The sequence below is a fragment of the Podarcis liolepis genome (genome assembly GCF_965112155.1).
Source record: "Podarcis liolepis genome assembly, chromosome: 1".
NCBI lineage: Eukaryota > Metazoa > Chordata > Lepidosauria > Squamata > Lacertidae > Podarcis > Podarcis liolepis.
In genome coordinates this window covers 81,943,173-81,968,179 of record NC_139554.1, presented here as the reverse complement: position 1 = coordinate 81,968,179, position 25,007 = coordinate 81,943,173, and the positions used below count along the sequence as shown (strand labels likewise).

General features: G+C 43.2%; 1 protein-coding gene across 2 annotated transcripts; it reads left to right on the top strand.

Moving 5' to 3' along the window:
- The first annotated feature begins 6,753 nt into the window (after window positions 1–6,753).
- On the top strand, window positions 6,754–24,893 carry ZFP91 (ZFP91 zinc finger protein, atypical E3 ubiquitin ligase). Of its 2 annotated transcripts, none has more exons than XM_083498900.1 (11): window positions 6,754–8,459; window positions 9,612–9,637; window positions 11,712–11,927; window positions 12,688–12,724; window positions 13,429–13,515; window positions 13,827–13,955; window positions 16,828–16,875; window positions 17,776–17,854; window positions 18,150–18,264; window positions 20,568–20,667; window positions 21,111–24,893. In XM_083498900.1, exons 1-11 carry the CDS (start codon window positions 8,056–8,058, stop codon window positions 21,619–21,621), a joined length of 1,752 nt encoding a protein of 583 aa, XP_083355026.1. In that variant the 5' UTR covers window positions 6,754–8,055; the 3' UTR covers window positions 21,622–24,893. The 2 variants fall into 2 exon arrangements, with proteins under 2 accessions (XP_083355026.1, XP_083355025.1); XM_083498899.1 differs by having other exon boundaries at window positions 16,825–16,875.
- Window positions 24,894–25,007: the final 114 nt, after the last annotated feature.

Here is a 25,007-nt window from a genome sequence, read left to right as displayed (position 1 = left end):
TTCTGACCAAGCAAGGTGGCAGAAAGGCAGCCAGTATAGGCCATGCATTCCAGTAGGGATTGAACGTGCTCCTGCATTGTGCTGTTCACATGACACACAGTGGCACATCCAAGGGATGGAGAAGGAAATTCGATTCAGTTTGTACTTCAGGCCAGTTTCATCTAATTTGCACTTTCCAAAACTAAATGAGAAAGAGTTCTCCTCTCCTTCAAAATCCAGACTTACCCAGCAGCGCTTTAAAAATACACATTATAAAGGGGAATCTGTGCATACAAATGCATATATTAATTAAAAGAGCATACAAAAATGCATTGTGTTAAGAGAAAATGCTTGCAACTATTTGGTGTTCGTTAGTCAAAACTGCATGCAAAAATGTGTTTACTAGGAGAGATTCGCAATAAAATGCTGATTTTTACTGCATTACTGCAGAAATGTGAAAAACTAAATTTATGGTTGGAAAAATTAGAAATAGAGAGGAATGGAATTGATGGATCTTTCGATCTCTTGTGGCACAGCTGCCACCACAGATGCATGGCAGCGTTTGTTTGTGCAGGCAGTGAGTGGGTGAAAGGGACAGTAAGGGACAAAATGAGATCCAGTGGAAACACTGCTGAACTGGAAGCACATTTACATGTGCCCAAGCATGTTCGAAAGCACCCTCAAGTGCAAGTAGATAAATAGGGACCGCTTTATAGCGGGAAGGCAAACGCCGTTTCCGTGTGCTGCGCTGGTGCCGGCTCGCCAGAGCAGCTTCGTCACGCTGGCCACATGACCCGGAAGTGTCTCCGGACAGCGCTGGCCCCCGGCCTCTTAAGTGAGGTGGGTGCACAACCCTAGAGTCGGACACGACTGGCCCGTACGGGTAGGGGTACCTTTACATTTGCTAAGCATTATGGCAGTCTTCCCCAACATGCTGCCTTCCAGATGTTGTTGGGCTGGAGCTGCCATCATCTACAACCACCAACCATGCTGGCTGGGGCTATTGGGACTTGGCGTCCAAAAAGTACGGAAGGCATCAATCTGATCTATGGGGCTAGTGTTTGGAGGCCCTGGCACCAAATCTAACGTGGGGGCGGGGGACTGTCCTCTGGTACACTAATTGCCAACAAATACAATAAATGACTATGCTTTGGAATGGTCAAGGAACTGTATAGATGGGCTATCAAATTTAGCATGTATATAAGTGCAAGCTGGCCAGAGAATCCAACAAGGCCACATTTAATTTCAAAAGAGGAAACATTGCAAAACTGCAGGGATTAGTTGCAAGGAAATCGAAAAGGGTGAGTCTAGGGAGTCAAATCTCTTCAGAGTGCTTATTGAAAACCACAACAGCTGAAACTCAGCTAGAATGTATACCACAGATTTGAAAATGTTAAGTCCAAGTAGAGCAGGGGTGCCCAAACTTTTTTCAAAGAGGGCCAGATTTGATGAAGTGAACATGCGTGTGGGCCAACCAAGGTGGTTGAGCTTTTTTTAAGGACATGCCTGAAGTAGAGGCTAGCATACTTGTGGAAAGAGTCGAGAAAACTAGGAAAGGCAAGAAGGCTTCTTTTAAATAAACGAGGCTTGCTCAAATGAGAACAAATAAGAACATAAATTCTAACAGTACAAATGTGTCAAATAGACAAGTTGTTTTTTTTAAAGAAGTGCTTAGCAGTATAAATATGAAAACAAATGTTTAAAAGTATATTAAAAACAGGTAATCAAAGCAGGAAAACTGGCTGGATGCTAGAAACAGACCAGTTTTCAACCTATAGGAAACAAAACCTTCATGCTTTTCTCAAAACTCAAATCACACACACATTTATGACATCAGAAGGGAGAAAACAATCCTACAGTTTTAATAATACACAAGTGTTGAAAGCTACAACACGGAGAAGTCACCCACCATTTCTCCTACCAGTCCTCTTTACCATTCACAAAAAGAAATACAGGCAACTCCCAATGTGGGGGGTTATGTTCTGCACCTCCATGCATATAACTGAAATTGTGTATATTGGGAGCACCCTAGAGAGTCCTCCTGGCTCACGAGGGGACCCTCCCCAGGGCAAAGAGGACATCTCCAGGGTGCTCCCCATTTCTGGGATCAGCTTCTGGGATCCCACACCATGCATGTTCACAGTTGCATGCAGGGGGGGTGCACCGCGGGGCCTGCAGAGTCTGCCTTCCTCTTCCCACTCAGCCACCCTACAGCTGGGGGGGGGGGAGGCAGCAGGCAGACTGTTTGGGCAGCGCAGAGCCTGCGCGCTCACAAGCCACCATGTCTCTCTTTTTTTTATTAAATAATTTTTATTAACTGACCAATCAAATCAAATCACATCACATAAATTCCGAATTACAAAGCCGAATTTTAAATTTTTGTTGAGGGGACCATATTTCAAGATCCGAAGGGGGATTCCGATCATCTTCTTGCTACTGCGTTCATATCCAAATCAGTCCAAATAAAGTTCATAATTCTATCCAGTCTTATCTTGCTGTTTCCACATCTCATCTTGTTCATATTTTTTCTTTCTTTTTTCTATAAGATCTGATAATCTCCTTAAGCAGAAAAACACTAATTATATCCTGTGTGGATTTTTCCTTTCGTCCAATCCTCAAATCGAGATGGTTTCCATATATCATCACTTTCATAAATAACATCGCTCTTTCCATCATTAATCTCAGGATCTGTCGTTCTTAAGTCCCACTGAGGAGTCTCACCCACAATATAATAACAGCTCTTTTCCTCCTCCCAGACTCAAGTCCTCCGACAGAGCTTGCCAATATGGCGACGGTATTTTTAACTGCGTCATTCCAGAGCTCTTAAACCTTCTACGCTCTTCTTAAAACATGCTTTGGTTAGAAAATTTATCTCCACACAGTCATAAATCCACAGCTTAAGTCATTAAAACGGCATTTCTGACTTGTGGGGGGGGATTCTTGTTTAATCACATAGAAGAAAGAAAGGAAAGTTTTTTCCCCTCCCCCATCCAGTCCCTTTGCCATACCGAGTCTTGGCATATCTTCTCATGATTGATTCTTGTTCCTCCGACTCGTCTTGTTTATCAGAGAACTCTTCAGTTAGCAGTCTTTACTCCCCCTCCTTCCTTGAAATATGTGCATTTGCTTCTTCCTAATTGTTCCTTTTGAAGTTTTTGCAGCTAGCGGCGCGGATCAGAGACAGCGTCCAGGAGCACCGAGATCCACAGGAGGGCATTCTGCCTAGTGCCCCCATCCCCACAAATTCGGGGGTGGTATAGGGCACAGCAGGCAAGGGCAGCCCCCCCAATCTTGGGGGGGTAGGAAGGCTATTTACTCCCATCACAACCTCCTAATTACCTCCTGTGGGTCGGAGAGATGTTATTGTCAGCCATCTTCCGATGCGCCCCTAGTGGCCCCTCCACAAGCCACCATGTCTCTCCCAGGAGAGACGCATGGCTTGGGTGCGCTGCAGGCCCCGCAGTGAGTGCTGCTCAGCATTTTGTCACCCCCCTCAGTGGTGACACCCGAGGCGAACTGCACCCCTTGCACCCCCCTTCCTCCGCCCCTGGTTGCACGTGAACAGAGCACTTGTAAATGGTGTGTTGCCTGTACACTTAAGGAAGAATAAATACTGTACTAGCCCGAATATAAGTTGTACTTTTCTTTCCAAATTCCGACCATGAAAAGTTAAAATGAGGCTTAAATTTGCTATCTTACAAAAAATGGCTTTTACAATATCACTGCTGAAGTGGTAAAATGGAACAAAAAAATGTTTTATTGCTGATTTGCAAGCTTGAGACTGTTGTGCAATTAATTCTAATGTCATTCATTGCTTTCCCCATATTTTACAGTGCAGTATTGATTTTTTTATTTGCATTTACAGTGCTACAAATGGGTGTTTAACCCACTTGGGGGTCCTCTCCAGTACCTGTAGGATTTTCTTCTACGCTTGCCAGTTTCAGGTGGGAGTGCCTGCAGAATTTTAAGGGAGCAGCTTATATTCGGGTATTGTCTTTTTCTCTCCCCCCCCCCCGAATTTTAAAGGTGTGACTTATATTCAGGTGCAGCTTATATTTGGGCCAAAACGGTATTTATTAGCGAAGGACACATTGTGTCCACAATCTCTCTCTCTTGATAAATATTAATTCAAAAACAAAATGCTCAAAATAACAACCATACCCTCCTCATACATACAAAAATGTACTTTGAGCTGTTTGGAGGTGTGGCCTTCAAGGAAACATTTCCAAGCATGCTCAGCAGGCAAGGAGGTCTGCTCTTCTTCTACCTTGTCCTATACAGAAGCTGGAGCAGCTCTCATAACAGCAGGACTTTCCTTCACAACAGGGGCTGAAACACTGGCAATCCTAATACTCAAATTTCACATGTGTGTGTTTTTTCTGCCCAGAGACACATGTAAGGAATCTCTTTGCCATAGCTTCACCTTTTGATTAGGACTAGCTGAGTGCTGCAGAGACCTGGTTGGCCAGAGAATAGATTGGCAGAAATGCCTCCGCAAGCCTCTGTAAGTTCATAAAAGTATAAAATGTGTGTGGGACTGAAAGTAGTAGTAGTAGTAGAAGGAGGAGGAGGAGGAGTTTGGGTTTGATATCCCGCTTTATCACTACTCTAAGGAGTCTCAAAGCGGCTAACATTCTTTCCCTTCCTCCCCCACAACAAACACTCTGTGAGGTGAGTGAGGCTGAGAGACTTCAGAGAAGTGTGACCTGCCCAAGGTCACCCAGCAGCTGTATGTGGAGGAGCAGAGATGCGAACCCGGTTCACCAGATTACGAGACTACTGCTCTTAACCACTACACCACACTGGCTCCCAATGAAATGTCACCACACATGTGACAAACAGCCCACTGAAGGTAATGTGCTAACAGCAGCGACTGCAGGTGCACAATTGGTTATTTTTACTTATTGGCTTTTCAGTGATGAGGGGAAACCCAGAATAAATGGAAAAAGAAAAAGAAAAAGGAAGATCTGGTGTTATGATGGTGGCATAAAGTGGATGCTGGGGGAGAAAAAAAGGTCATGCATAAGCAGAACTGATTCTACAATGAACTCCCATCTGGAAACACCCTTGGTATGTAAGCATACCAGTACAGTATCTTTCAGCTTTTAGGCGCTGAGTGGACAAAACAACCTGCATTACTTGAACTGATCACTAGGTGTCAGAGACACACCACAGGAGAGGAAAAAAACATGTGGGGGAGAGGGGAATGCTCCTGTATAAATCCTGACATACCCTCCAACATTTCTCCAATGAAAATAGGGACGTCCCATTCCATAATGATAATTTTACTATTTATACCCCACACATCTTACTGGGTTGCCCCAGCCACTCTGGACAGCTTCCAACAAATATAAAAACATAATAAAACATTAAATATCAAAAAACCTCTTCCTTATACAGGATTGCTTTCAGACAGTTCAAGGGTTGGATAATTTCATAGCCTCCAATATTGCTCCAATGAAAACAGAGACATCCTAAGGAAAAGCGAGACATTCTGGGATCTAATAAAAAACCAGGGTGGCTTCTCTAAAGCAGGGATGTCCCTGGAAATCCTGGAAATTAGGGACACCTCGAGAACCTTTCCCGATGGAATTGTATGCTAATTTACATATAGGCCTGGAAGTATCTGTTCAAACCAAGTATTTTTCTGAATAGAATTGTTGTCTGTAAATATACATATTACCAGTGCTTTTTCGCCCTTAAAAATGTTTAGGGATACTCTCATTTGTACTCAAGAAAATCACCATTTTATAGTTCAAATCTGGGAAAATAAATACAGTAAATGGACACAAGTACAAAGATTCACAGAACGTTTAGGGGTATGCATCCTCCTGCGTCCCCCCCCCCCCAGAAAAAGCACTGCATATTACTCAACACAAGTATAATCCTTCAATTCTGCCAACATTTAAAAAACAATTCAGGTTGTACCTTAAAGACTTAGGGCCGAATTCAATCAAATAGTTGTGCTAGCACAAGAGGGTTTCACCCCCCCCCTCCTTTTCCTGCACCCCTCCAACTCAGCCCTGGGGAGTCAGGTGAAATCCCAGAACAACTTGGGAGGCTGGTGGAGGGAGATCTGAGAAGCAGAAATGCGTGTGCTGACAAAAGGATCGCCTCAGTGCAATGTTTAATTCCACCCTAATAACTTTGTTGCTGTTACAGACTGCCATGACTTCTCCTCTGTAACATTTGAAAATATGATTACATTTAGCAAAAAGTATCTTATAATTGTTAATATGTAACATTTTATATAATATCTAACCATGATTGGTGTGCTGTCTTGTCTTTCGTACCATACAGAAGTTAAAGCAGCTCAAGATGTATACCTGAAGGCCATAGCCTGTAGAGTTTTCTAACCTGGCTTTAAACTAGTCTCAGCTTCTTCTCTCCTCTCTAACCCAATTTTAATGCCACTTGGCTGGTTCCTTAACAGTACACTCTCACACATACACAATGTGTAGCAAGAGATTATTTTAAAATTGCATGCATATATGGAAAGTGATACAAAGGTTTTTTAAATATATCTTGGGAACAGTTGCACCATCATGTATACAACTCAAGCATGAGACTGTGTTCTTTCACAATGACAGCCTCTAGGTCAGAGTTTAGTCCTAACAGCATCATAATGCTTTGCAATAAAATTATTGTTCTTTTTGCTCAACTGAGGGGGCTCTGCTTACTTTTGTTACTGAACTGAACTCTGGATTGGATGTGTGTTAAGTCTGTTACAAAATATGAAAATGAAGGAGGCAGGCAGAAAACTCTGAAATAGGTATTCAGACTAAGAGTTTAATTTGGTTTACAATTAAAAGTTACAAAGTGTTTTGTAAATTCAATGTTACAATAAGTTACAAGAAAGCAGATTCCAACTAAACATCAGGAAGAGCTGTTTGACAGAGGAATGCACTTCTTCAAGGTGCAGATATGCATGTTGGTCGTTTGGGAGTGGTCAATGAATTATCCCAAGAGAAGCATGCATTCTGGCCTTATAATGCTTTCCAGTGCAACCTTATTTAGAAATAGGTTCCATTAAATGTACTGGGTCCTGCTCCCTAGGTAAGAGAATGTGGGATTTCAGACATACAGCCCAGCTCTATGCATGTCTACTAGGAGTAAATCCTGCTGTGGCCAATGGGACTCATTCTTCCTCGGCTTGTACGCGTAACTATGTATATACTATAAACTACAATTCCCATAATGCCGGCTCGGCCGGCAGCTGCGCAGTTCTAGCCTCGAGAGCGGAAATGCGCGCGTCCTCCGCAAGTCCCGCCTCTCCTCATTGGACGCCATTTTGTCACCGACTTTCACCCGCCACACGACGGTGCTTTTTTTTTCTTAAAGGAGAAGCTACAATGTTTTTTTTTCCCTTTTAAATCCTTCCCGAACGTGAAGCTCCGAGAAACGCGGACGGCGTGAAGCTCAGGGAAACAGGTTTTCGGAAGGTACCGAACCTCTTTTCGTTTCGTTCGTCAAAACAAGAGGCCGTGGGATACCAGACCGGCCCAAACTGCGGAGCGGACGGGGGGGGGAGGGGGCGACAACGGCAGGACTGAGGGCTTCGCGGGAACAGCGTCACTGCGCGGCACTGAGAGAGCGGCAGCACGAGAGAGAGAGAGCGCACGCGAAGCCTCCGCAACGATGCCCCTTCCTCAGGGTAACGAAGGACATTTGGCGCGCGAGAGATAACTGTTAAACGGCTCCGCTCTACGACGCGCGCGCCACGGTCAGGATTCCGACAGCGCGCGCGCGCCCCCGACGAAGCTCGCCCGTTGATTGGAGCGTCCTGAGCCAGCCGGCCTTGGCGACGCCGATTGGTGGAGTCGGAAGAGCGGTGGGTGGGGTGTGTCCGGCACCTTCCCTTCTGACTGGCTGGCGCAGAGCGAGGGGGGAGACCTTGCGTCCGGCCTGAACTCCGAACTCGCTCTTGATTGGCCTCGCTCGGCGCGGGAGGGCGGGGGCCCTCTGTACAGAGGCGGGGGGAGCGCTTGGCGCTGCTGTCACGAGCAGGAGGGGCAGCCGCTGCCGCCGCCGCCGCTTGGGCCGCCCTTTGAGCCGCCGCCGCCGCCAGCTGCTCTGATGCCGGGGGCGCCCGAGCAGGCGGAGACCCAGGAGGAAGAGCCGCAGCAGGAGCCACGAGAGAGCGAAGAGGCGAGCGCTCCGCCTCCCAGCGGCCGCCGGCGTCCCCCGCCCACTCCCGCAGCCGCTGCTGGACAGGGGGAGGAGTCCGGCGGCAGTCGGGTGCTCCGAGGAGGCCGAGACCGGGGACGGGCGGCCGCCGCCGCTGCCGCCGCCGCCGCCGCCGCCGCCGCTGCCGCCTCACGCCGAAGGAAGGCCGAATATCCCCGCCGGCGCCGCAGTAGCCCTGGCGCCCGGCAGAACCAGGGGCCCGAGACGCCGTCGGTGCCCGGTTCCGAGGCTGAGCCGCAACCAACCGCCGCTCCGCCTGGCGCTGCCGGCAGGAAGGAGAGTCCGCGCGCCGCGTGAGTATTGGCGCTGCTCGCTGGTGAAAGAGAAAGGGGTTGCTTCTCTCTCTCCCCCCCCCCCCCCGCGCTCTTCCCTGTCGCATCCCCACTTTGCCGCTAATGGCATTGAGAAAACGTACATTCAGGAACTTGGCCGCGTTGCCTCACTTTGAGCGCCTCTTTGCGTTATGGCAACGACCCCATGCGAGAATGCTTCATGCGCTGTGTAATCCTGAGCATGTTTACTCTGAAGTCAGCCCCACAGAGTTCAAGTCGGCTTTCTTCTAGGTAAATATCCCCAGAATTATTTCAGGCAGTGCTAGTCTGCACTGGGAAGCACACATCATCTGTGCGTGTTCATGTTAATTAGGGACGGTTACATTACTAATTGGGGATTAAGACACACACCCCTGACTGTTGTAGGGCCAGTTTCTATACAGGGTCAGCTTAAGTTCATAGGAGAAGTGGCTAGTTAGTGGTAATAAATGCTTCCAGGGGTGGGGGCCCTGAAGTGGGGTGGCGTTGTGTGGTCCTTGCTGAAGAAATCTGGCTTACGCTCAGTACTTTTATGAGCATTGTCCAGTTTCCCCCTCCCTCTTTTTTTGGTGGGGAAAAGTATTGGGAGAAAGTATATGTTGCTTTCTGAGGACTTGGCCCTGAAAATAATGAAGAACTGTAATAAAATAAATCAAATAGCTTAGCACTTGAATGAAGTGGTTGTGTGAGAGAACTGGAAAACCAAGACTGACATTTAGGACATTTCTCAACATTTGTGGCAAAAAATAATAATTTCCTGGAATTTTTCCTAAACATATAGTATTAGCACTTGTGAGCACAGCTATGTACCTTTTCCTTGGTTACAAAAGGTTATCTCCTCTCTAAGGAGCTCAAAGCAATGTATGTGATGCTTTCTCTCCCAACCGTCTCCTCACAACAGTCCTATGAAGTTGGCTAGACTAAAAGATAGTGTTTGAGTGGAATTTTGAACATGTATTTCCTAGTTCCTAGTGCAATGCTTTAACCCCTACAATCATCCTTAATGATGAAACTTCCTGAGAAGGAACATATATTTTGTTGAAGCAGATATAATGCTTATAATAAATCTTACTTTTCATGCTGTTGTGTTAGTGGTTTCAGCAGAAATTCACCATGTATTTCATTTCGTTTCAGATGCCTGGATAAAACTGTGGTGAAAGGTAAGATTTGAATGTCTCACATATAATACAATTACTCTCCTCAATTGTATTTAGCCTGGCAGTCCATTCCCAACTTGTAAACATCTGGATATCCTTGAGAGGTTCACATGAATAGTAGAATTTGTTTGTTACCAACTGTAGAATCACGGAGATGTATTGCTTCGGTCCATTGTTTTATTTTTAGCTATTATGGGTAATAACAGTTGGTTGATAGATTCTTTTCTGAACTTGACTAAACCTTTTTAAAAATGATCTTAATTCTAATGGTTATCAAAACATCTCATGTAAATGAATTCCATGAGTTGATTTCACATTGTCTACACTACTTCAGTCTGTCCTAAACTACAGTACTGTCAAATTCACAGGCTAGAAGAGTCCCATCTGGATGTGCTGTCTTGTCACTTTTTTTGCAATTATAACTTAAATTTTAATGTGATCGCTTCTTTTATTGGTCATATGTACGTATATACGTTGGTCATATATCTTGTCAATGGATGGTGGATCAGGTGTGGCTATGTCTGATGCACCTTCAGTTAAAACTGATACCGATCATTCATTTGCCTGCTTTACACCTTTAATTACTTCAAAACCCTTTTTATTTTTTGCCATCCAACAGTTTTACTGTCTTTCTATCTGTAGCTGACATGTTTAAAGAAAACGTCTCTATTTAGATATCTTTAGTATATATTTCCTCTTGGGTTTCCTGTTAATATAATTAATTAAAATGTGGGAGACCTACTTCCAGGATAGCTACATTTCATTAATAATCAAATAGTACATTATTTAATTATTTGAAACTGGCATGTCTGAAGCAGGGTATGGTAACCGCATCCTGTGTCTTCTAATATGAGTTGCAAGTCCTATTTTCTCTTTTCTGCTAGCTAAGATTATGAGGGGTGAGAGGGGTTGATCAGCCTTTTCTTGGACCTTGAAGGAGCTGTTTCTGCCAAATAAATGTCATTAGACATAGACATATAAACTCTATTTCAACTTGCTGAGGACCCTCTGTCAAAGACTCAACTACTCTGTAGTAGTTTTTTCTTTCAGAAGGTTTTGGGTCCTTTGTAAAGACTCATTTCCTGCTGTTTGTACCAGTGAGAAATCCCTGTCCACTGAATTAGCAGTCTTGTTTCTTCTTAAAAGCCCAATCTTATTTTTCTCTTTCTTTAAATGTAAAAAATTAAGAGTTTACCCAGAGAGCAAAATATTGCAGGGTAGGAAAAATTGTTTCCTATTGGAGAGCTTTGTGTGCAGGTGTCTTTCTCCTTACCGCGCTGGAGCTTTCCTATAGTCAGATTTAAATTGCCTTACATTAGATAATCGCACAGCAAGTGTCCTGCATGTCAGCATTTATTGATTTATTCTCTAATTGTTCACACAGATTCATAGGTTAGGTTGTGGAAGGTAAGAAGTATTGGGATTGTTAGAGCAAACATTTTTAGACAGTGTATAGAGTTATTGGTAGCTTCAGACAAGTGTTGATAGTTATCTTGGAAAAATGTGTCCATTTTTGGTCAACTATTTTTAAGAAATGCATTTGATCCGGAATAGGTGCAATGAACAGTATCAAAAGCAATCATTGAAAGAAAGAATGTATAAGAAGAGGTTATTTGTGTTGTGTAAAAGTGATTGCACAGAGCAGCCTATTATAAAGAGCATTGCCTATTTACTTATTACAGTTTATATTCCTCTTTGAAACTAGAAGTTGCCAAAGTAGTGTACAACGTAGGTCAGTCCGTTAAAAATCAAGCACATTGACCACCTTTAGAGTATAAAAATAATATCTATATCTAATAGAAAGTAAAACTGGTCTAACATATCAAAGGCCCAGGTGAACAGGTTCATATTTACTTTTGTTGCACTACTCAATATTGAAGGGAGACCATTTCACAGGGTGGGTAGTATCACAGCAAAAGCAGTATTTATAAACAAAGTTTACATAAATGTTGTGCAGCTTCTCTTGTTTATTGTAATTGGTTATATTATTTCTGTTGTGTCTGTAGGTCCCTTTGCATCATTTCCATGAGTAAAGCAACTAATAAATAATAATCACCATCTGATATTTATATCACAGATCCCAAAGAAGAGACAGAAGAGGAAGAAGTCTCAAATATTCTTGCTGCTGGAACCCCAGTCGGTATAGCCAGGCCCAGTCGGGGCTGGCGTAGCAACAGGGCAGCAGCTGCTGTTCGTCAGTGTGATACAGATAATTCACGGAGCTCTAGATCCAAGACTGGGTCTTTGCAGCTCATCTGCAAATCAGAACCAAACACAGACCAGTTAGAATTCGGTATGTGCTTCTTTCAGTCCTTGAAAAATGCAAAGCAGGACCAGTAAGGAGTGTGGCCTAGGGTATGATGTGAAGAGAGTCCTAAGCACCAGATGGAGAGGCTTGGAAGACTGCATTTGAAGTTCCCCAACCTTATTGTAAAACATAAAATTTATAGGATTTGAAAGCCACAAATTAGTATTGTGCCTTAAAGTTGACAGTTACTAAAAATAGTTTTTGCCCATGTAGTCACGTGCAACACAGACCAGGTGCAAATATAGCTTAATTGTTAAAATGCAAGCTATTAGCATTTCACACAACACATTTCATTACTATTGATGCCTGCGTGGCTTCGGTTGTAATTTTCTTACATATTATGTACTGTCCTTTTTGTGCAAAATTGGAAACAGTATCTCCATACGTAACCATGATACGGATATTTGACATGTTGCATCATTTTGATGCAGCACTACAGTGATATATACAGTGGTACCTCAGGTTACATACGCTTCAGGTTACAGACTCCACTAACCCAGAAATAGTGCTTCAAGTTAAGAACTTTGCTTCAGGATAAGAACAGAAATCTGGCTCTGGCGGCAGCAGGAGGCCCCATTAGCTAAAGTGGTGCTTCAGGTTAAGAACAGTTTCAAGTTAAGAACGGACCTCTGAAACGAATTAAGTACTTAACCTGAGGTACCACTGTACATATAAGTTCTCAGATGCTGATGATTACTGCCCATACTTATTAAGATAAAAATATGCTTTTGTTTCTAACTTTTAGAGGTCACAGAAGAGCATTCATCTCCAGCTGGAATCAGGTAAGTTTTGATTGCCGTGTTCTTCCATAATTAGTGTACTTAGAATATTGGTTTGTGCATAAGAAACTGATTCAAACAGGGTGCTGTCAGGCTAAAATATCGCTCAAAGATGCTTGGATTATACAAATATAACAGATGTCTGGTGTCTTGAATTAATTCAGAGGCTGACTTGCTTAGATGATGACCTAAAGTTAGGGAAAGCTAATCTGTGGCCCTAATATGTTACCCGATAGAAATATTGCCAGTAGCCGGGGTTGGAGGTTTGAAGCACTGGGGAGATTGACTGTCTACCATATAAATAAATGCTCAGCCAGTTTTAGAACTGATGAGGGCTAAGTTTTTAACCATTGAAATTGATAGGAAAATAGAATATATATATAAAGAGATTGTTACAAAGAGAGAGAATGATTTAGATAATGTTAGTTCTGCTTGCATTCCCACTACCCTGCAATATGATTCCTGTTATTGGATTATTTGAACTATTGCTGATGCAGGCTCCTAGCAAGTGAACAGATAGCTTGCTGTCTCTTTTGCATGTTCCAGAAAAAGTGCCTTTTGTCTAGTGTGTACTCTGTGCATAATATTGTAAGGCCCAGAAAAAGTGTATGAAGTTTATACTGTTCTCTTCTGTGTTCAGGAATATGTTGATATAAAAATTCTGTTCATCCTTTCACTTTCTTTTCTCCTCTTCACTGCATCAACAGTGATGAAGAAGAAATGCTTATCAGTGAAGAAGAGGTTCCTTTCAAAGATGATCCCAGAGATGAAACCTATAAACCACATTTAGACAGGTGTGTTCCATTTTCCAAGCAAAAAGGAATTTTATGTCGTTAATCTGATGGGCTAATGGAATAGCTGCCAGTTCAGACCCATAGTTAGAAACACACACTTAAATATTAAGTTTCCACTTTTGTGAGCAACTGGACTCTTTAAAAATTGGCAGAGACCAAGGCATGTTTACTAATTACAGGGATAGCAAACATGAAAACTTGGAAGTGCCTCAAAATCCATGTTGAAGAATTGTCTAAAAGATTCAGGTTGTTGCCAAACTGCAGATGAAAGGTTTCCTGAAGTAGAGAATATGTGATGTTTGTTTCTGCAGGGAAGCTCCAAAGCAGAAGAAAAAAACAGGGAAGGGAAAAGAAGAAAAAGAGAAACAGAAAGAGATTAAAGTGGAGGTGGAAGTCAAAGAAGAAAGTGAGTTCCGAGAAGATGAGGAACCACCTAGGAAGTGAGTAAAATTCTGTGGCTTTGTGTACAAGCCATGTAATGTGATCAAAATTAAAGGCCACGTATGTGCTTTGTACTGGATCTGGAATATTTATTTCTATATCACCCATGCTATGAAGTCTACAGTTGAGTGGTTGTGTAGATTTTTAAAGCCAAGAAGAATGTCTGGTTCATTACTTTCTGCTAGTCTACCAACATCGAAGTTATCTGCTGACTTTGCATGGCATTACACTGAGCACAAATAAGTTATTGAGTTGAATCTAACAAAGTCATTGCATAAGCAGAACAACTTTCATTCACTCAATGGAACTTCACTTCTCTCTCCTTCTTCTTCCTGCACCCTCATCCCAAATATTCTCTGGAGGGTTGAGGAGGAAATCCAGAACAGATTTAGGATGGAGAGTGTTTCATTGTACAAGCACATTAGATTCATTTGTTTTTGAAGAACCTGTGGCATCTGATCATTTATAGATTACCGGCGCTCATGGTTTTGGGTCTTTGTTTACTAGATAAGATGTAGAAACTTGCAGCATTTCTCTTTTTGAGGGGAAGGAGTACTAGATCCTGCAGTTGTGTTGTGTACACAAATTAAATTTCAGAATTTTAAGGTGTATGAAAGCATTGTGCTCTTCTAACATCCATGCTGTATTGGTGGTACTGAGGGTAGGGGCAAATGATGGTCCTGGAGTTGGCTAATTGTTTCCCTCCTAAATAGATGCTCTTGGCCAAATTAAGGACTGCATGCTAGGGCTTAGTGGGAAGGGAAAGACACCTCACTCTTCTCTTCGAGAACCTTTGTAGAGGTAATGATCAGGGATTTATCACCCTTCCCACGGGAGTGTTCAAAGAAACAGCAACAGTGGCAAGGATATTGCTTGCATTTTCTGTAAAAGCCTATCTATATTTATTGTTATAAGTCACTGAGTTTTTGTAAGTACCGTATTTTTCGCACAATAGGACGCACCGGACAATAGGACGCACTTTGTTTTAGAGGGGGGAGAACAAGGGAAAAAAATTCTCCCCCTCTCTGCCCAGCGCCCCTTCAGTGAAGCGGCAGGAGGCGCTGCACAGAGAGGGGGAGAACTTTCCCCCTCTTGTTTTCTCGCTCTAAAACAAGGTGCTGTTTAAGGTGCGTTCAGGCGGCTACCTTGGAAGCCTGGAGAGCGAGAGGGGTTGGTGTGCACTGACCCCTCTCGCTCTCCAGGCTTCAGGTTCCTTTCGACCTGCTCTTTGGGGCTGGCGGGGGGAAGCCCCAAAGAGCAGGTCAGGGAGCAGCGGAAAGGCGCAGCGGAGAGGTTCCTGCCATAGCCGCGCGTCACCTCTCCAGCCGAGAGAGGGTCGCGGGGCTATGGCTTCTTTAGCCCCCCCGCGCGCTCTCCCGGCTGCAGAGGTGACGCGCAGCTATAGAGGCTCCTGCCATAGCCGCGCGTCACCTCTCCAGCCGGGAGAGGGTCGCGGGGGGGCTGCTTTAGCCCCGCGCGCACTCTCCTGGCTGGAGAGGTGACGCGCGGCTATGGCGGGAGCCTCTAAAGCCGCGCGTCACCTCTCCAGCCAGGAGAGAGTCGCGGGGGGGGGCTGCTTTAGCCCCGCGCGCGCTCTCCCAGCTGGAGAGGTGACGCGCAGCTATGGCAGGAGCCTCTAAAGCCACGCGTCACCTCTCCAGCCGGGAGAGGGTCGCGGGGGGGCTGCTTTAGCCCCGCGCGCGCTGTCCCGGCTGGAGAGGTGACACAGGGCTGTAGAGGTTCCTGCCATAGCCGCGCGTCACCTCTCCAGCCGGGAGAGGGTCACGGGGCTATGGCGTCGTCGCTCCATAGGACGCACACACATTTCCCCTTCATTTCTGAAGGGGAAAAAGTGCGTCCTATAGAGCGAAAAATACGTTAAATAAAAAATAATAAGTTTAATAATTAACAATAATCTTGTGAGAGAGAGACTACCTCTTCTTCCCTTCACAGAGGAGAAGGAGGGAGGGATTATATCTCTTCCCTCTGCTTTTGAAGTAGAAGGCAGCAGTGTACTTTTCACAAAACCCCGTTGCAAAGATTTTACTTTACTTTGCCTGCACACATATACCTCAAGACTAGAAGGGAGGAGTTGATAAGACCTCAAGGAATTGGTTTGATTAGGAAGCCAAGTGAAAATTTTAGGTCTCTGGAGAGATCCCTTAATGAAAAGAAGTTCCTATTAGAAAAAACATGTTGCAATACTAGAATTTATATCTTCTGAAAGTTGTACATTGGGACGCAGGTGACACTGTGGTCTAAACCACTGAGCCTCTTGGGCCTGCCCATTGGAAGGTTGGCAGTTCGAATCTGCATTGTGGGGTGAGCTCCCGTTGCTCTGTCCCAGCTTCTGCAAACCTAGCAGTTTGAAAGCATAGCACTGCAAATAGATAAATAGGTACTGCTGCTGTAGGAAGGTAAAAGGCGTTTGTGCTCTGGCACTCATCACAGCCCTCCGTGCACCAGTAGCGGTTTAGTTATGCTGGCCACATGACCCCAGAAAGCTGTGGGTGAACACCGGCTCCCTTGGCCTGAAAAGCAAGATGAGTGCCCCACCTCAGTCGCCTTTGACTGTACTTAACTGTCCAGGGGTCCTTTACCTTTACCTTTACCTTACATCTGCTTGCTTGGGGGTTGGTTGTGTTAGAATGAGTTCTGTGCCAGCCGGATAACAGAAATATATGTAAATAAGTTACATTTTATTGTGAATAAGCTACTTGTTCTGTTCTGTACTTGCTTTATTTTAGTGGTAGATTTTTGTCATTAATCAACTTGCCATCTGAAGAATAGTTCCCTTTGCATGTACATCAGTAAATGTGCTTTCTTTTTCTTTTTGTTTTCGCTTTTGTCCTTGTGGTCTTGTTCTAGAAGAGGAAGGAGGAGAAAAGATGACAAGAGTCCACGACTTCCCAAAAGGAGGTGAGCTTCTTTTACTTTTTCTATCTTAATATAGTGATACAATATAAACTTGGCTAACTGGATATTGGTTATCTAAAGTTCTGCTGAGGCAGATCCTCCCCATGCATTTAGTTTTGCATATAAAAAATGAAAGACTCTTCTATGTATCATAGCAGGTTTCCCTTCTCTACAGTCTGCATGGGAACAAACTAGTACCTTCTGTGGGCTTATTTAAAGGCTTGCTTACCCTGGTCTCTTTTTGAATAACCTCATCCCATTTGATACAGTATGTTTACAGGAGTGATTAAATTTTTATCCTTGATTCAGGTCCATTCTGTGCTGCTTTTTCTATACTGTATTTCATTTGCCTGCTCAGTTCTTGCATACTTTGTAAAGTGAGTTGTTTTGAAATGTTTATTATGTAACTCTAATGGAACCATTTATAATATTCATGGTTAAACAAAAGCAAGAAAACCTAAACGAAGCTTCGTAGTCCCAACTGCAAACCATCCTGTTAAGAGGATAATGACGCAGCTTGTATACATTTCTAACTTCCAAATACATTGTGATCCAAAGAGTTGCTTCTGGGGATGGCTGACTACTTCAGTGATAAATTTGTCCCTCTAAGAGTCACGCCCTAAAGGAAGGGGGTGCAGAAGTTGTGTTGAACACAACAGTGCAGATGTTTTTCTGCAAAGGATTTCAGAAACCACAATTACTCTAGAAAAATCATTTTTTTAAAATAACATTTTTATTGAGGATTTTCAAAGAATTTTCCATGTCAAAAGACTAATGTGGCTTCTTTTACTGCTCACCCCTTGCAGTCCACCTCTCTGTGTTCATTAGAAAAGTATATTGTCTACATTTGTAATAGTACTCCATGTCATTCTGTCCCCATCTTATCTCCTGTTTTTTCCTTAGGAAAAAGCCCCCAATACAATATGTACGTTGTGAGATGGAAGGATGTGGCACAGTTCTTGCACATCCTCGCTATTTGCAGGTGAGAATAATTTATTACTATATGTTTGCATCTATTTATTTTTAGTTATAAATATTTCCAAGGCCTGTGTAATCTGTGCTGTTTTCCTTAGCCCTCATACTACCATGAGTTGCTAGAAAATCCTTTAGGAGGAAAGGCAGGATGTAAACTTAATAAAGAAAATAAATGTTGCATTATTGCCCTTTATATTCATGTACTAAAGTGTCACAAATGCTGGGCTTGACTTTACCAGTGAACCTTTCTTCTGTTACTATTTTTAATATTTGTAAACCTTCTAAGTTTTGCTTGTTTTCAGCATCACATCAAATATCAGCATCTGCTGAAAAAAAAATATGTATGTCCTCATCCGTCTTGTGGGAGACTATTTCGGCTCCAGAAGCAACTTTTGCGGCATGCCAAACACCATACAGGTAATATAGGCTATAAGACAAAATTGCCACACTTTGCTAAAGAATATAGGACGAAAGCAGTAGCGGCCAGCAGGGTGGTGTGGTGTTGTTTACTTGGATTCCCAATGTGAAGGTTGTTGCCGCTAATGGGAGCGGGGGCGGGGAGAGCAGTGCAGTGCAGGCACAGTGACAGAGCCAGTCTGCTCCTCCCAACACTGTCCACTCCATGCCGCCTCTCAGTTCCTGGTGGCAACCTCTGCATTGGGAAGCTAGGTAAGCAACACGGCTCCACCAGCTGCTGCTGGAGGAAAATGAATAGTTTTTCTTTTTAGGTGTGTGAAACCTCAATCCAGGTGTGACGTGCACAGCAAATAGAAATTGTAGCAATTTCAGTGTTTAATAAAATGCAGAAATAAAACGTTCAGTGCAAAGGTGGAGGAGTTCTCTTTGTGTATTTGGGCCTTAAATTGCCCATTAGGTTTTTGGTCACAGCTTAAACTAGCTTTGAAAATAATCACCTGCAGGTTATGCTAGATCACAAAGTTTTTATCACAAACCAGCATCAAACCAACCCAAAAATATGAACTTGATAGGGAGGGGAGGAGGTTAATCTGTATACCTAATCCTGGTGGCTTGTTCATCAGTTTCTTCCATATAGTGGATGTTGACATCTTTTTCCATATGAAAGGAGCTGCAATTACTCTTAACACACTTCTGGCAAAGGTTAATATTAAGCTTTTACTATTTACTTATTATTACACTAATAGCCCACCTTTTCTCCAATGAGCACACTTCTCCCCCTCTCCATTTAATTTTTGGTGCCTGAAACTTTTCAAGTGTGTCAGTGTTTAGATCTGAACAATCCTGAAGAAATTTTGTCTGGATACATATATTCTGACATTCACAAAAAGTAAACTGAAATGTCAGTATTCAGATAAGAAAGTAGACCATCTGCTACACATATATACTCAAAATGTTGACGATGACTAGTACAGAAGAAAGCAGTAGGCAAAATACTAGGTCCAACCTCCTAAAGTTAGTTGGGTTCTCTTGTTGTATTCTCCTCACACTGAACCTGATCTGTAGGGCAGGAGTGGGGAACCACTTTTGAAAAGATCAGAAGGATCTGAACCCACCAGAGAGCAGTGGTGCTTGCATTCAGCAGTCAGTTTGAACAGTGGCAAATGGAAGCCCTGCTGCAAAGGAACAATCGAGAGAACAATCTAAGCTGCATGTTTCCTGTTTTCCCTTGGCAGTGGGGCTTGTATTCTGCATTGTTTAAATTTGCCAACTTTGCCAGGTGAATGATAGATGACCATGGCTGGCCACAAAGAGCTGTGATGGCCACATTGGCTGGCCTCATTGGGCCTGATTTAGCATGGTCTGGAGGTTCCCCAACTGATGTGAGGAAGACGGGTAAAGAAGTGAAATACTAGTTATTTATATATAAAAAAGAAATGACAAGCAACTGTTACTCAAATGCAAATTAAGTATTTTACATTGTATCTATCAAGCTGTTTTATGTCCTTATAGAGAAATCTGGCCCTACCTCCTATTTCTAGCTACTTCCCTATGGCTCTTGTTTGTTCTTGCATGTGTTTTGATCTAACCCAGACTATTTCTTCCAAGGACAGTGTCTGTTATGGGTGAAGTTACGAAAGGGCTTTGTGCAAGTATGCACATTTATTCACTTGTATATATTTGTATGGAAGTTGTGGCGTACAGGCACCTTGGGTAATGTGTAACTTTAATAGTCTTCAAAGAGAAATACTATTTACCTGTGATTGGCCCAGGAAAAAAAATAGTCTGGCCTGGATTCAACTAATCCAGCACAGTAGCCAGCACAAAGGTTCCCACTAGTTCAGTGGGGCTTCACCTCCCACTCCTCCCTTAAATACACTAGGTTCAGAAGAGCTCCCAGAACAGCATGGGGGCGGGGCGGGGATTGGTCCATTGGGCAAACAGAAATGCTTGCACTGATGGAGCAACTAGAAGAGTGTGACACTGAATTCCTCCCTGTGTACCTTGCAAGTCTAGTGTGGAGGTTTTCCATACCTTCCCTCTTCATTGGAGTCTTTTTGGAAAAGAAAAAGTAGGAATGCATGAAAGTAACATCTAGGAATGGCTTGGTAGTGATATACAAATGTATTTTCAGCTGAGAAATATATCCCTGCTACTTTTAAACAGTCCCCCGCACTCTTACAAGGAAAACATTTTAAAACATGAGTATTATGATTGGAGCAGTAAGGTATTTTCCAGATGTACAAATAGGAATCTGATTAGGAACAAGACTTGATTATTGAATACTGTGTGCTGCTTTACAGATCAAAGGGATTATATTTGTGAATACTGTGCCCGTGCTTTCAAGAGTTCTCACAATCTGGCAGTTCACCGAATGATCCACACAGGCGAGAAGCCATTACAGTAAGTAATGTCATGTTTTATCCTGCGTCATGAGGGATTAGATCAGCTATATCTTTGGGTGCCTTTCTTAGGCTACCCTTCTGTATTCCACTCTTATTTCTTAACTTATTTCAAATTCTTCTGTCCAACTTGATAGGCCAGAGGTGCTCTAAAATATTTGTATAAAGAATCACATTCCTGTAGTATCAGCAGCAGAAATAAGATCTGTATTGTGCCATAATTCTTCAGGCAGACTTTCTCTGCCCTCACACTGGTGACACCTTTCAGCTACTTGCCTAACAGGGAACAGGTCTACTAAGGACCTCTGGGGCAAGGCAGGAGTAAGGCGGAGCAACTCATTTGGCCAATGACTGAGGCTAGGTTTCCCTTGTGTTGTAAATTACAATACTTTATTCTTGCAGCCTTATTTCGTATTTCTTTTCCCACCCCACTTTTTTCTTTAGATGTGAGATCTGTGGATTCACCTGCCGACAGAAGGCCTCATTGAACTGGCACATGAAAAAGCATGATGCAGATACATTTTACCAGTTTTCATGCAATATCTGTGGAAAGAAGTTTGAGAAAAAAGACAGTGTTGTAGCACATAAGGCTAAGAGTCACCCAGAGGTGCTTATTGCTGAAGCCCTGGCAGCCAATGCAGGCGCCCTCATCACCAGCACTGAGATCCTGGGTACCAATCCAGAGTCGGTTGTCCCGCCCACTGATGGCCAGGGCCTCCCCCTTCTTCCCGATCCCCTTGGAAACACCACTCCTGGAGAATGTCTACTGCTGAACCCTGACGGGATGCCCAAGGCATATTGCAGTGGGGGTGATCGGGTCAATCTGATGGCCGACGGGAAGATCTTTGTTGGCACTGCTAGTGGCGAGAGTACGGAAGGGCTGGTCATGAACACCGAGATCCTTGGAGCGACCACTGAAGTTCTAATTGAAGATTCTGATTCTACAGGACCTTAGTAGGGAAAAGGAGCACATGGGTGTTGGGACAACTTGAACTTGTATTTAAAAAAATAAATAAATGGGAAAAGCTTATTCAGTATAGAGAAACTAAAACATTTAAATTACTAGTCAAATAACTAAAGGGCCTGCTCCCCCTCTGCCCCACCTCTCCTCCCTCCCAGAGTGGATCACTACACATTCTTTCGCAGTTCCCTTCTTGGAGAGGAATGTTGCCTTTACACAGAGACTGACAAAGCAAGGAATTCTTGTAATGCAGTGAAGGGAAGCAGCCAGAGCCTATCCCTCTCCCTGCCCTTCCACAGTAAGCAAACTTCCTGCTTCTTGACCAATGTTGCAAGATTGAAGGTGTTTGTATTCTGGATCACTATCTCATTTTCAAAACCCTACTTTGCACCTCCCAGTCACGTCATCCTTTTCTATGCATTATTAAATTCTGACCCTTTGCAGGCTCCTACTTCTCCTAGGGCTTGGGAATATAGCTTGGCACTTTAGGACCCTTCAGCAGGATGAGCTGTAAAACAGCATATATTCCCCCTTTCTCTCATCCTTCCTTCTGCCTCAGTAAGGAGAGAGAAGGGGATTCCGGCACTCGGGTGCTCACTTTTTCATAAGGGGTGCCATCCTTTTCTACAGTTGCTCTGGCTGCAAAAGCCCTGTGTAGGAGAGGCAACAAGAATGGGTGCTAGACTGGTAAAAGAAAATTTGCACTTTGAACGTGTCTTGTTTTTAAGTTGTGATAACAAATTCCTTATTTATTTTATTTTTTAAAAAAAGATCTCCTAGCTGCTGTCTAGGGAGGATTTTCTTTCAAAACCAATTCTTCTTAAGGGGTATAAAATGGAAGCAGCCTCTTCAGCAAACCATGTTAAGGAATTGTCCATCTCCCTGCTTGAAGGAAGTGCTAGTGTAGCAGAATAGGTCTTTGTGCCCTTTCTAGTGAACAGGGAGATTTCAGCATGTGTTGTTTGGAGGAGGAGGATTTCTTTGTGAAGAAGTAATACCCACTTCAAAGCTTTGTCCTGCCATTAATCTCTCCCCCAGCTTTCCTAATGCTTTGCTCACTTAGGTTGTATTATTAGTTTTGCATTTCTCTAGTTTTGGTAAGATAATGCCATTAAGAAAAAGCCTGTTTTTGAGGATGTGTTATATATAGACTGCTGAATAGATTGACTGTCCAAAGACGCTTGGACCCAGTCTTTAAAAACCTATTTAGATGCAACACTGACATTGAGTGGTGGCGGCTCCAGACCTCCTTGGCCATATATCCAGCATTTTCACATAGGTGCATATCCTCTTGTTTCTGTCATAGTTGGTGACTGGGGTATCACTAAGGAGTGCAATAGTCTAGCATTTTGTGGAGAGCTTAGAAAAGCAACTGACACCTCAAAAATTTACTTGGATATAATTTGCATGAGCTTTTGACTGTTACCCGACAGCTTGTGGTGACAAAGTATTCCAGCGAACCTACTTTTCTATTTTATTGGCCTAGTGTATTCATATTCACAGGAACCGAGAATGAGGAATTATCTTAGGCATGATCCTGATTGATTTTTTTTGTTTGGTAATGTTGCCGCCCTCTTTTAAATCAGTGGTTATAGAAATAGGTTTTTCAGTCTATACTGTAGTTCTACCTCATGTAGTTCCAAATTACTCTGGATAGCACTAGCTAGCATCATTCCCAACCACAGTTTTAATTTATCTGGAGAGATGTGTAAATGGAGCTCCTTTATTGAGTTGGAAGCTAAGCATCAACCGGGTATTTCCATGGGGCACTAAAATGATGCAAACTATTGCTGTCTGCCAGGGTTTTATTTACCAACTTGTGTTCCTTCCGTTTCTGCAGACTGGTTGGAGGTTTGTCAACAACCTGCTAGGCTGCAGTGTGTAGCTGGGGTGCTGCATGTGGCTTTAGGCTGTGTGTTTTACAGGCTTGACATGAAGCTACGTATCCTGTGATTAGGGTTAACACCAGAAAGGTATTTGCAGTTGAGAGCTGCTTCTGTATACTGCTGAAGGGGCTGTCCTCTTTTCTGCAGTATAAGGAATTTCACTGCTGTACCAGCAAGAACACATCATAGGCTCTTTTTCAGTGTTGTAGGGGCTGTTAACTTTTGCTGTAGGTAGGTAGTTGCCAAGCTACTTGAAGTTCTTTCTCAGCTTGAGTTGCCCATCAGCTTATTACTTACCTTTCCTAGACAGCTCTGTTGATCTTTTTTCCCCTCTGTTGGTGTGTGTGTGTGTGTGTATGTGTGTCTCTGTATAATTTTGTCAAAGAAACATTGTCTTGTGTTTAACCAGGTCAGCTCCTTGCACTCTGGGGTGAATAACTTCTGGTCTAGATTTATGAACTGAAACCATTTGCCTTGACATAAACTGTTCCTGCTGCTTCCCCTTAATGTGTCTCCCACCATACGCATGCAGTTTTGCTTCAATCAATTATTATAATACTTGCAATAAACTATTTATATTTTCTTCTTATAAGCTTTTTCCCATGGGAAGGAAGCATGGTGCTGGGAGCTGAAGCTATATAATCTCCTTTCCTCTGTAATATGGGATAGTTTACAGTAACTAATTTGATACTGACCCACTCTGGAAGCAGTTTGTAGTTTTGTCCAATCTGTAAACTCACCTTGGCTGTGTAAGCATTGGATCCCCTTCCTGTCAGTGTGAGAGATGGTGTGCATCCTGCACCCCACCACCACCAAAAAAAGAGCTAACATAAGCCTATTTCCTAATCTGATATGTATGAATTCTCTCTTCGGCATTTATATGAACACCAATAGAAGTGATGTCAACAGGAAGCTCAGGGGTTTTTCAATGGTGGGTGAGCTTAGCATGTTAGAAATGGTCCATTTACTTCAAATAGTTTCTGAACAATGGCAATATGGTGGAGTCTTTGTAGGGTGGGGGAGAACTGCTAAATCCCTGGAGCAGCTTTCCAGGATGATAGTGAAGAACTAGAGGCAAACTGCACTAGCATTGTAAATTCCTACCAGAGAGGGAGCAGAATTTGCGATACTTAGCAGAACTACCTGAAGTAGTAGCCACTGGGTGGCAACAGAGCTGTGTTGCATTGTGGCACACCCCTATTTTTTAGTGTTAAAGGAAGGGATGGTTGAATAGACAAGTCTTTGATTGCTTAAAAGCCTTGTTTCATATAAAAATTTCCACCAAGTGATGGAGATTTGGGGCAGGGTGTCGGGGGAGGGCAGTGATAAATCCATGTTGATTAAGGGTTATGTAAACAAAAATAAATAAAACAATAAAAAGGGATACTGTTTTTCATCTCTTGTGTTTAAGATGGGTAAGCCATAACCAAAATAAATACTTAAAGGGGAAAAATAAAATATTTCATGTCTCATTGCATGCTGTCTATATGGAGA